This window comes from Passer domesticus, chromosome 1 (assembly GCF_036417665.1).
Source record: "Passer domesticus isolate bPasDom1 chromosome 1, bPasDom1.hap1, whole genome shotgun sequence".
Classification (NCBI taxonomy): Eukaryota; Metazoa; Chordata; class Aves; order Passeriformes; family Passeridae; genus Passer; species Passer domesticus.
Genome location: NC_087474.1, coordinates 18310041 through 18322770, shown reverse-complemented (window position 1 = coordinate 18322770; position 12730 = coordinate 18310041). Strand labels below are relative to the sequence as shown.

Sequence of the window (12730 nt, the reverse complement as noted above, 5' to 3'; positions counted from 1 at the left end):
AAAATCTGGTGGCTCTATTGTGCTCACTGTACCTGTAAGCCTGTATGCTCAGATGTCCTAAACATTATGTCCTGCCTCTTGGCAGGAGCCTATGAACTCAAACCCCCAGTCATGAAAACGGGACTGATGCAGTTTCCAGGCTAGAAATTATATATGTAATAGGGTGGAGGGCTGGTGAGTGAACTTGCTCTGTAGTTGCCCCAGAACATGCAGCAAGAGAAGGTTTCTGCTCTTTTGCTGATCAAAAAGGAGAAAGTGCGTTCTTCTGGTAAAAAGAGAGGAGAAAAGAACCAAATTTGGGACTGAGTTATCATCTTCAGGCTGATTGCTGCTATTTAAATAATCTATATCTGTGGCTTTGTGTGTCAGTCAGGAGGGTCAAATAAGGTATTGTGTTTTATCCCTTAATGATTCACATGCATAAAAGTGAGTTTGAACTGGAGGTTCAAATCCAATGGGTTTTTTTTCCAGATGGTCTTTTAACATCTGATCAAAATGCAAGAGCAAAAAGGAATGCCATGGCTTTTGGAGGGAAAAGCAAAATTTTATTTTCCAAGTCTGCAATGAAATTCTACATTTTTGTCTGTCATTCACCTTTTGTTCCACATCAGTTTATATAAAGGAAATTTTCTAGCCAGGAAGTACCAGAAGTTCATCTATTTCTCCTCAGTTTTCCTGTAAAAAGTTTTGTATCTCTGTTCTCACAGACAGAGATAGTAATCTCTGGAAATTAAACTCTTTTGTATCTCATATCATAAGAGGTGTAAACATTTGTATCACAATTTTGTTTTCTCGTATATAAAACTATCACAGTAGAAACTTTTTGTAAACTTTAAAATTAGATAATAAAAAACCATGTATTTCATTATTTTACAGGCCTCAAGGGTTAATATGCAGTTGTGAGAAAAATAATGTAGGCAATGTACCCTCAATTTGTTTATAAAGAGCAAGTAGCAGTTTGTAAACACTAAAAAGCAGTCTCAGTTTGTAGACACTTGTTCTGTTAAAGTCAGTATCATAGTCCTGTGTGACATGGCAAAACAAGATTTTCAATTTTCATTCCTTGAGGTTTTTTTGTTTTCCTACTCCAAAAGAAGCTAGCCCAAGTGTAACTGGAGACATAATACTTATTTTAAATGAAAGATTTTATAGTGTTTCTAATGGAAATAATAAGAATATTTTTATTGTTTTTCACTTTTATTTTTTAAACACAATCAGAAGAGCTATTTCTTGTTCAGATTCTGTGCCTTTATATTAGGGGAAAAGAAAACAATAGGAACATTTTTATTGTTTTTTCCTTTTATTTTTTTAAACATTCCAGTATCAGAACAGCTATTTCTTGTTCAGATTCTGTGTCTTTATATTAACGAAAAAAGGCTACTTGCTCTTTCTATCCAGTCATTCAGCACCAAATGAGAAGCAGACTGACCTTGGAGATATTAAAAGGCTCCTTTGGCTTAAAAGTTTAATGCATTTAAGAGTTTGAGAAGACATTATAAATACAGCGTGTATTATATGTAACAATTGCCTCTTGAGCATAAGAAAAGGAAAATGTGGGGAAAGTTCCATAGAGAAAACTCCTTTTGGGAAAGGATTGGTCATAAAACAAATAGCGTTCCATGGGTTTAGCCTTGCCTGGAACAGACATGCTGTGATAATCTTAGTAAGACTTCTACACCTGAAAAAGTTTCCAAGTCCTTGCTTTTTTATCTATTTCCCTTGGTGGCTTTTTAAAAGAACTGACAGTTGATTTTGCAGCAAAGAGTATTTTCAGTGTTGACAACACTGTTTATTGTCTCTGTGCAAAGAGAGTGAAATCAATTTCTCAAGAGTATTTGAGCCCTGGGGTCAATGGACAGAATTCCATTATGGAAACTACAAGTTACTTAAACTTGATGTAATTTAAGGAAAAGCATTTCTTTTTTTTTTTTTTTTTTTTTTTGCATTTGGCATTCTTATCACTGCCCTGACATCCACACAGTGCTCCACCCTTGACTAGCAGAAATCTGGGCAGGCAGTTGACACCTGTGCTGTTTCAAAGAGACTGTGCTCTAGTTTGCAAAGCTGGATGCTGAAAGCTGAGAAAATATCAGATCAAAAGGGATTAAACTGATGACCTTTATAGAGTGGTTAGGACCTTTGCTGAAGTCCAGAACTCTTTAAAATGCAGAATATGATGTTATGCTTTCAACCATATCATAGTAACAATACAAATTGCTTGTTTAGTGCAAATTGGCCTGAAAATGGGTACATGTGACAAGGTAATTTTTGATGCACAAATGTGACATTGAAGTAAAGAGTATGAAACAGTCAAAAAGATAATTATGAGACAAAGAAGCTATGAATCTTCTGCTCCTTTGCAGGATCTGTTGCTTCTCAGTGGGGTGACTCAGAGCTAACTGTTCACCAATGGAGTTAACAGTCCAGCCAAGAGGATATACAATCAAGAAGGCCTTTTCTGATGGCCTTTCTGTTACTTAATTTCCATTTGTATGGCAATTTGAAAAATATGTACAAGTACTAAATATTGTTACAGTGCATGAACAGAAACTAAGACTGGTGTTTCTATCCATTCATCTGTTCTCAGATGAAATGAATATCGATGGCTATGTCAAGCAAAAGATTCTGCTGTCTGAAAATAAGAAGAATCTTTTTTTCAGTCACCTTTCTTTCCTGTCTTCTCCATGAATCTTGTGTCCTTTTTTATATAGTTCTCTAACTAGTAGGAAGTATTTTATTGACCCTTTAGAAGACAATTTTGAAAATTTGAAAAATAGAACTTCCATACTCTAGGTGATATCTCCTTTCCTCCACTTCAGTATAAAGAATTGCCTGGAAATGTTCACAGGATCTATTGTGATAAAATAAAATAAAATAAAATAAAATAAAATAAAATAAAATAAAATAAAATAAAATAAAATAAAATAAAATAAAATAAAATAAAATAAAATAAAATAAAATAAAATAAAGGCTGACAGGTAATTTTCCATTTCAAAACTCCTATACATTTTGTGAACTAAGCTCTAAGAAAGCAAAATAAATCCCTTTGTAGGATTTAAGCAGGGAGAGACCTGGTTCTTGGATCCTGTTCATACAAACCCTCAAAATTCATGTCCAAAACCAGTACAATTAAAACTGAAGTCCCTATGTGAACAGATACTCATGAACTTTTAAAAAGAATGATACCTGCAGGATTCAACTGTACCAGAGTGGGTATCATGTTTGCAATTTTTTATTAAAATCATTAGTTTCCCACATGCTAATTTATCTTCCCAGTTTATTGGGATCTTTTTCTTTATCCTCTGATTCTGTTATTCAGTTCCTTACTCCACAAAGTGTTGCTGACTTTATGGGGACAGAACAGAGAACACTGTGGGGTTTTGACTGTCCTGAATCAAGATTGAGGAAATATGGACAAAGGGGATATGCACATGAATCCCTTCTCTGTCCCCAGAGATGCATAACTATTCCATGGAATAATAATCAGATGTATGTCTTGACTAAGATAATGCATCTTCATTTTCCTTTTCACCCTTTTGTTCCAATGGTGCTGTGCAATCTGCTGGGTGACAAACCGTGCAGCCTGGTTTAGTCGGGTGAGAAACACGCTGCCATACCTGGGTGTATGGGCGGATTAACTGTTCCTCTTTTCTTTTGTTGCCCCTCATGCAAGACATTTACCACTACCTGCATCAATATGCCTTTCTCCTATATTTTTCCAATTCTCAATTTTAACTTTAGTATGGAGTGTTCAGCTTCTAATACTCTGTCAGGCTTGGTGCTGTAACCACCTCCCTGAGGTGCCCAGGAACCCTCTGGATGAAGGATATCTAGGAGAATGATGGAAGTTGGGGAGTCAAATTACCAGTGGTCTGCTGGTGTTCCTTAAACCTAGGACTTCTGAATGGCTCTTTTGCCTGCAGAAGCGGGCAGAACAGCAATACTTGCAAGAGTATGATGAAGAACAACCAGTTCTACAAGTGTTGGTTGATATATTGAGAAATTTTTCCCCCAGAGGTTACATTGTTGTTGAAAGGCTTTCAGTCACTTATTTTGGAAGAACTCCCAGCAAGTTGCTTGTGACACAGACAACCCTCTTTTATCCTGACAGGAGCGCAGCATGAGTGGCTTCTTGGTATCAAGTTTAGTAAATGAATGATCTTCTGTAATACTTTGGTATGACAAGCATTCTATTGAGACCAAGATCAAAATATTGCAGGATATTTGTGTCCATCTGTTGCACTTTTGGCTGTCTGATTCAGTTGCAAAGAGCAGTTCCAAACTCTTCTACAAGCTTTCAGAATAAGGCTTTCAGAATGTGTTTAATACCTAGACCTCACAAGGGTTTGTGGCATGTCTCAAATGGAATATTTAAAGAAAAATAAAATGTTAAAAATGTATTCAATTAGTACTTTTTTCTCTGTAGGACAAATGCAATAATTTTATAAGAAACTCAAAGCAAAATTTATTATAAAGGCAATTAGGAACTTCAGACTGTCCATTTTAATTTCAAAAGAAAGGATACTAATTTCATTTATTGAATTAGAATCAGTAAAACATTTGAAAGTCTCTTCATTAAGATTATGAGTACCCAGTTGCAGAAAAGAGACATCTAATATCTTTTTCCAACTGCAGCTGTAGAAAATGAGGTAACACAGAAAAAGCAAATTCTCAGTTGCTATCTGTGTAATGGAATGGGTAAGGCAGTACTGTGCTAAGAAGTGTGCTCTTTGTGCAGCTTCAACAGATGACAGTGCAGCAGAGAAGAAAGGTGGAACGCTTCATGCCGGGTTAATTGTCGGCATCCTGGTCCTGGTCCTCGTTGTGGCTGCAGCCATCCTCGTGACTGTCTACATGTATCACCATCCAACGTCAGCAGCAAGTCTCTTCTTTATAGAGGTAAGACAAGAGCAGCACTCTGTGTCACTAATCCTGTCTCTTGGCTGGGGTATTTGGAGTTACCCAAATAGATCTTTCTTAACCGAATCAAAAAATGTCTTCGTGCTCATGGTGTAATCTTTGACGAAAAGGAGCTCTCTCAGCAGGGGATATTGTTTTGTTCTTGGCATGCTTGTCATTCTGCTCCTTTAGCTACCATTGCTATTACTTCTTTTGCTTGTAGACAGGACATATATCTAAGAGATATATGTCAGATATCGCACTACTTCTCTTTCCTGTTCTTCATTTTCCTCACAATTGCATTTTTCAATTACCTTTCCTGGGCACTGTCAGTTTATTTCAGGGCATATAATTTTTCTATAATTTCTTCTGTGGGGGGAGGAAAAAAGTATTCATTCTTAATTCTACGGAAGAGCTGACTTCTAGTACATTTTTAGCTGGAAATTTGTGTTAGCTGTTCCTCATACCATTTAAAGGAATCTTTTTACACTTTGTATAGAGCATGGAAAAGATTATTTTCACCTTATTTTTAACATCTATCATTTCTTCTGGTCTTTCTATTAGTGTAGAGAGAAACAGACTCTTTTAGGCCATGATTCATCTTAACTATTTGAGACATCCCCTTTAGGATTAGACGAATTGACATTTTTTTCCCTCAAATACAGATAGCTATCTTAGGTGCAGATACCTACATGGCAGATGCTGACATTTAGTCAGTTCAATTCCACTGCAGACAAAAATATGAGAAAGGAAATTTCTCCATAGGCTTTTGTGTCCACAAAAACCCATGAATACCTACACCTCCTTGTGGTTTCTTTTTTTTAACTCAGTAGCATTCTTCTGCCTTGTGATAAGTATAGATTTGCTGAACATGAAAGAAAGGGATGACTGTTCGTAACCCCCACTTGTGGTATTCCCTTCCTGTGAAGAGCCTGGACACTTGCTATTGGACAACAGTGAAGATGCAGAACCACTGGAAGTGTCACTAGGGACATACCTTAGGGATTGCTTAGGCAAAAGCCTGGACCAGGAAGATGTAGACATTTATTCCTAGTGACAGCAATGAGAATTGAGGTGAGACATGAACATGAACAGAATGATTCATCTTTAACATCATATTATAATAAATATTCTTCTTAGATGGAATAGTAGTGACAGAAATCAGAATGAATTGTTTATCGGTATTCCTGTTCTAATAATGTAACTGTGCTAACCATGAGGGAACAGAATCCATATAACACATAGTTTTCTCTCATGTTTATGCAGCACTTCAAGCCAGTTCACTGTTGATATAGACAAACAAAATTCCACTGAAGTCCTTGTATGAAAAAGAAGGTTTTGTCCCTTTCTTTTTTTTCACACTCAGATTAAATTTATATGGATTGAATGTCTATTCTTCCACTCTACTAAAAGCAAGTTTCTTATCTGTCATAGTGTGATAGAAAAGACTCTTTTATGGTCTAAAAGAGTCTGTTTCTCTCTACACTAATAGAAAGAGCAGAAGAAATTATAGATGTTAAAAATAAGGCAAAAATAAGTGAATGGCAGCATGTTAATTTATTTCTTTCATTGATATCATACTCATCATGCAAACAGAGGTGTCTTATCAGTGTTGTTAAACTCATCCCACTGAATCTAATCCCTAGGTGCCATTAATCAATCTATCATTCTATTCTTAGTCACAGCTAACATGTCTTTCAGCAAACAATGTAGTCATTTAGAATAAAGAGAAAAACACAAACTTTCTGTATAAAATAAGGAGAAATCAGTCAAAATAAAATTTATGTAAAACAGGGTATAACCTACATTCTCTATTGGTTACTAAGATAATTGTGCTACTTGTGAAGGACCAGCATTAGAAAGAATTGTAAAAAATATGAATGGGTGGCCTTTCCCTGTGAGTGGTGCAAACACTGATGTAGTGGGAAAATCACTAAAAGGGATGAAATAGGGGATGACTGTCCTTCAGAACACTTACACAAATGTCAAAACTTTAAAACCATTTTTGGTATCGTAAGCCTAGAACAGAACACGGTAATCATTCTAGAAATCAAATTGCTTTCAATAAGTTTAATCATTTAATTTTAAAAAGAAAGTTGTTTTATCGATTCAAAAAATAATTTAGATAAGTTTTTTTTTCAAAAATAAGTAGAATGTGTTATTCATATATCCATCTGATCTACAGGATTTACATTTTTCTAAAGATTTACATGTTTGCAAAGAAGAAAATACCTTCTCAAACTTGCCTTTTGAAAATTAATTGCAAAAAATAATCAGGCAAAACTGGCATAAATAGGCCAGTGTTACAAGAAATCATTCTTATTTGCATTTGTGCAATTGAAAAATATCTGAATAAACTGTTACAGATAACATCATAGCCCACAAAGCACAGAAGACAAGCTGCATTATTTATGGGAAATGAATGAAATATGGATTGATGTTACCATTCTAGGAAAAGAGCTCAAGAGGTTTGCCATGGGCTTGGTCATGAAATAAGAACAAGAACATAAATATTTCTGAAAATAATACTGTTTCCTATGGGTCTCTTGATGAATAAGCACATTGCACAGTTAAAACAAGATGTGACAGATAGACAGGCATCTCCCTCCTACAGATGTCTAAAAAATTACAAGTACACTGTAGTCTGCCATCAAGTCTTCAAGCCAAATCAAGATCCACATCACTTTATCTATCATTAGTAATTAATATAACTCTAAGGCTGGCCAAAAGACAGCTGGCATATTTGTGTTTACTTTTAAAGAAGTTATTTTATGGAGGCATCATATAGGCATTAAACATAGCACTCATTCAAAACTCTAATTAATAGAGAAACTTCTTTTTACATCTAAGATACTGCCACTAGTTGGTAGGTAAAATGTAATTTTCAATCAGATTTTGTTGGGTTTTTGGGTTAAGGGTTGTGTAAGGTATTTTTAGTAGATTTGTTTTATAGTCATGAGTGGTTATTGAAGAACAGTGTAATAAACTGATCCTGTATCTGAGGCTTTAAGTCTCTTTCTTCCTTGTGTTCTCCACAGATATCACCCAATATTCACTTACCTCCTCACTCAGGTTCTCACAAAGCTCATCTCAAATCCAGTTCTTGTTTGTCATGAAGTGAGCTCTTCCAGATAAGAATAAATACACCCAGACTTTGATTGTGCTGTTTACTCTTGCACTGATAAAGGCAATCTCCTGTGGAACCTCTGAACACCATTAAGTGATATCCTGAGTGCAGAATAGTTAGTTTAAATAAACAATACACAAAAGCCAAGAAAAATACCATTTATTACAAAAGCTATTGTCTTAGAATATAGTAGCATTATTCTATTACTTTTTTTACCTTTTAAGTCTGAGGAAAATGCTTCCCTAGGGGTTTTTGTTCATGCCTGTTGAGCAGAATACACATGAGCAGCCCCAGCAGGAATAATAGCTACTTTGAACTAAGAGTGTGAGAAGTCTTAAATACCAGTGGTATTCAATTTGCCTGTGGTAGTGTGCAATTTTAAAACAATACCATCCAAACAGTTCAACGCATTTTCAAAATAGTTCCACTTTTTATTAAGTGTGTAGAAGATTTAATTCAAAATGCACTGTTTTCCTGTTTCTTCCAACCACTACACTGTTCAACATGGCTTTTATTGTTTAGGTTGGACATTTCTCTGGTGGCCCAAAAACAGAACGAATTATCAGCTTTTAAAGTCAAGGGAGCTTCAGTCAAAGTTCCAATGAATGCAGGCTCTTCCTAAGAGCTAAGAGTAAATATTAACAAAAGATTAGCTTGCAGAATGACAGAAGAGATATTGCACGCCTTGGTTTTCTATTTACTTATCGTTAGCCTTGCAGTATTTCCTCTCCACTGAATTTTATTTAGTTGCCAATGGTTTCCTCTCTTTAATCACATTACATATTCCTAACTTGAGGAATCCTGTGTCTCTGGAGTATACTTTGAGCTGATCAGGACTGATTTTTGTAAAGTAGGATACATGTCAAATAATGCTCTTATTACTTTCTCAGTAAAGTTTATGTCAGAAATCTAGCTATAACATGTATCACTATACATTAGCTATAGCACAATTAAAAAGTGATTGATTGATTTATTGATTGATTGATTTACTAATTTATGTATTCAGGATGTGAGGCTTGATGGCCAAGAAGTCAGTCATGATGTCCTGAATGTCATGGATTGCATACCTGTGATAAAGGTCACAGCATATGTGATCTAGAGGTCCAGAGCTCAATGTAAAGAGGAGTAAAGAAATTCCCAACTGAGCCAGATGGATTTGCTCAGATTTCAATGAGCTGTGGGCTAAATTGAAGCTTTAGTTTTATATGTTAATTCTTCCATTTTTTTCCCCCCTCATGTTCTTTCTTTTTCCTGTATTTTTAATCTCTAATTATTTACATGTGTGTTTGAACTTGGGTGTTGAGAGAAATTAATGTCAAGTGAACATATAGCAAATTGAAAAATAAGGTATAAGTCTGACTACTTTTTATTCAGTTGTTTTTTTCATGTTTGCAACCAGTTATCAGTGGACAGAAGGGTTGCACGACACAAGTTTACACTTGCATACTTTGTGTGTTTCTTCCCTTACTTCCTTAAATTATGATTCAAAGTCCTTTGGAGGCTTGAGATTTACCTCAGTTGTCATCACAGTGCTCTGCCATTGGAGATCAAAGGTAATATGATCTGGCCACAGCTGAGAAGTGAAACCTGGTGGGATGGGTCCTGTGCCTGGAGTGCCCTGTTGGATGGTTATAGGCTCTTCAGGAGGGACAGGCAGGGCAGCAGAGGTGCAGGGGTGGCACTGTCTGGAATAGAAGGGCAGAATGTATGGAGCTCACAGCTGCCAATGGCACAGTTGAGAGCCTCTGGATGAGAATCAAGGGACAAACAAATAATGTAGATGTCATCGTGGGAGTCCACTACAGACCTCCTGGACAGGACAATGATTAATTATTCTTTGAGGAACTAAGGGACTCTTCCAAGTCAACTGTCCTTGTCCCTGTGGGAGAATTCAACTTGCCAGAAATTAACTGGGAACATCACACAGCTGGTACAACCCAGGCCAGAAGATTTCTAAAAGCCTGGATGACAACTTTATGGAACAGACTTGGAAACATACCCTCCTTGATCTACTCCTTGTCAACAGGGTGGATCTTGTGAGCAAGTGGAGATTGGAAGCCATTTTGGCCACAGTGACCACGAAGAGATCAAGTTTAAAATCTCTGTTAACAGAAGGAAAAATGCAAAAACCTTGACTCTGGACCTGAGGAGAGTAGACCTCAGACTGCTCAGGGAATTAGTGAGTAAGATCCCTTGGGAAAAAAAGCTTTTGCAGTGCTGCTGTCTGTCAGTGCTGGTCACTTTTCAAACATCACCTCCTGAGGGCACAGGAGCAGGCAATTCCCAAATGTCAGAAGTCAAGCAGGTGAGGCAGAAGGTCATCTTGGCAGAACAGGAATATTCTCTTAAAAATAAGGAGGATAAGGAAGGCATATGCCCAGTGGAAGCAAGGTCAGGTGACATGGGAAAAACACAGAGCCACTGCTGGCCACTGTAGGGAGAAAATTCATGTGGCCAAAGCTCAGCAGAGCAGAGCTGTGGGGGACAATAAAAAGAGTTTTTTCAAGTATGTTAATACTAAGCAGCGTAAAAACAACATTGTCCCATTACAGGATGAGGATGGTCTCCTCACAAACAGGGACAGAGACAAGGCAGAGGTGTTTAACACATTCTCTGCCTCTGTCTTCAGCAAGGATGATGGACCAAGGGTGCCCTGAGCTGGAGGACCATGACTGCAAGAATGATCAACTCTCAGTCACCCCTGAAACCGTGCAGGATCTGCTAGTCCAGCTGGATCCCTACAAAGCTACGGGGCCTGGTGGGATTCATTCAGGAATCCTCAAAGAGCTGGATGATGTCATTACGGAAACTCTCTCAATTATTTTTGAGCAGTCTTGGGAATACGGAGAAGTCCCAGCTGACTGGAAGCTGGTGTAAGCTGTCTGAACTTTCAAGAAAGGCAAGAAGGAGGACCCCATAAACTACAGGCCTGTCAGTCTCACTTCAGTGCCTGGTAAAGTTATGGAGAACATTATTCTGGCAGGTATTGAAAAACCTGAATAATAAAGACAAAACACTCACTGGTCACAGCCAGCACAACTTCATGAGAGTAAAGTCTTGCTTATCCAACCTGATTTCCTTTTGTGACAAGGTAACCCAAGGGGGGCCAGTTGATGTAATGAGATTTTTGGATTTCAGTAAAGCTTTCAATGCTGTTTCTCACAGTGTCCTTCTGCACAAGATGTCCAGCTCACAGCTGGATAAACACATCATGTGATGGGTGAGAAGCCGGCTCACGGGTCAGGCACAAAGGGTTACAGAGAATGGAGTGACAGAGAATGGGGACCTGTCACTACTGGGGTTCCACAGGGCTCCATCCTCAGCCCTGTGCTCTTCAACAGCTTCATCAATGACTTGGACCCAGGACTGGAAGGGACACTAAGCAAGTTCACAGATGATACAAAACTGGCAGGAGCTGTTCACTCCCTCAAAGGCAGAAAGGCCCTGCAGAGACTTCAAAAAATCAGAGGGCTGGGCAATCACCAACCATTGAAGCTCACCATGGGAAGGTGCTGGATTCTGCACCTGGGATGGAGCAACCCTGGATGTACAGACAGCCTGGGGAATGAGATACAGGAGAGCAGTGCCATGGAACGTGGGGGCCCTGGTCCATGGCAAATTGAACATGAGCCAGCAGTGCCCTGGCAGCCAGGAGGGCCAACCCTGTCCTGGGGGACATCAGGCACAGCAGGGCCAGCAGGGCAAGGGAGGGGATTGTCCTGCTCTGCTCTGCACTGGGGTGGCCTCACCTGAATTGCTGGGGGCAGTTTTGGGTGCCGCAAAGAAAAATATTTATTAGAGAGAGTCCAAAGGAGGACAACAAAGATGGTGGCTGAGATCTCTTGATCTGTTCAGCCTGGAGGAGACTGAGAGGAGACCTCATTGGAGTCCATGACTTCCTCATGAGGAGAAGAGTCAGGCACTGATCTCTTCTCTGTGGTGACCAGTGACAGGACCTTAGGGAATGGCCTGAGGTTGTGTCAGGGGAGGTTTAGGTTGGAAAAGGTTCTTCCCTCAGCACTGGGACAGCTCCTCAGGGCAGTGGTCACAGCACCAGCCTGACAGAGCCCAAGGAGCATTTGGCAATACTCACAGACACAGAATGGGACTCCTGGGGATGGTTCTGTGCAGCACTGGGACTTGACTCAAGGGCCCTACTGGGTCCCTTCCAACTCAGCAGATTCTGTGATTCTGTGATATGAAGGTAAGGAGTGAAAGACTGGGATGTCTCTTCCCATATGGACAGAATGATACATTGTCAAGCATGACTACAGGAGGCTTGAAAAGAGATTAATAAAAGTTTACTTTGGCAATTTTCTGGGGGCAAAGGATTTTAAGGAGTCTAAAATGACATTTCAAATTAGGACTTCTTAACCTCAGGCAAGAGCCTTTCTCTTGTATTCCCCTTATAGTTACAAAACTTACTAACATATGTGGACTCTGAAGCTGTAAGAATATGAATGAATTCAGAGCTTATATATTAGTGGCTGTGTATGTATTAATAGTAGTTAATATGTCACATACTGAAGAGCAGTGTGTGTATTTGTGGTTAAAAATTAACATTCTTTTGAGCTGAGATCCTGTTTTGAAGGTCACACCTTTTGCCTTCATGTTCCCAGCCTCCTTGGCGTCCAAGCATTTTTTTTTAATTCCAGAGCTTTATTTTGCTGGTTCAGCTGCTTAGAAACATACATGTACATTTAC

At 38.4% G+C, this 12730-nt stretch overlaps 1 protein-coding gene across 1 annotated transcript in view; it reads left to right on the top strand.

Annotated features, from left to right (window-relative positions):
* PLXDC2 (plexin domain containing 2) overlaps positions 1–12730 on the top strand; it is a 250857-nt gene that overhangs the window by 228991 nt on the left and 9136 nt on the right. Inside the window, exon 13 of the mRNA XM_064408456.1 lies at positions 4739–4899. Within this exon, the coding sequence (XP_064264526.1) occupies positions 4739–4899 (161 nt within the window). The remainder of the gene's footprint in view (positions 1–4738; positions 4900–12730) is intronic.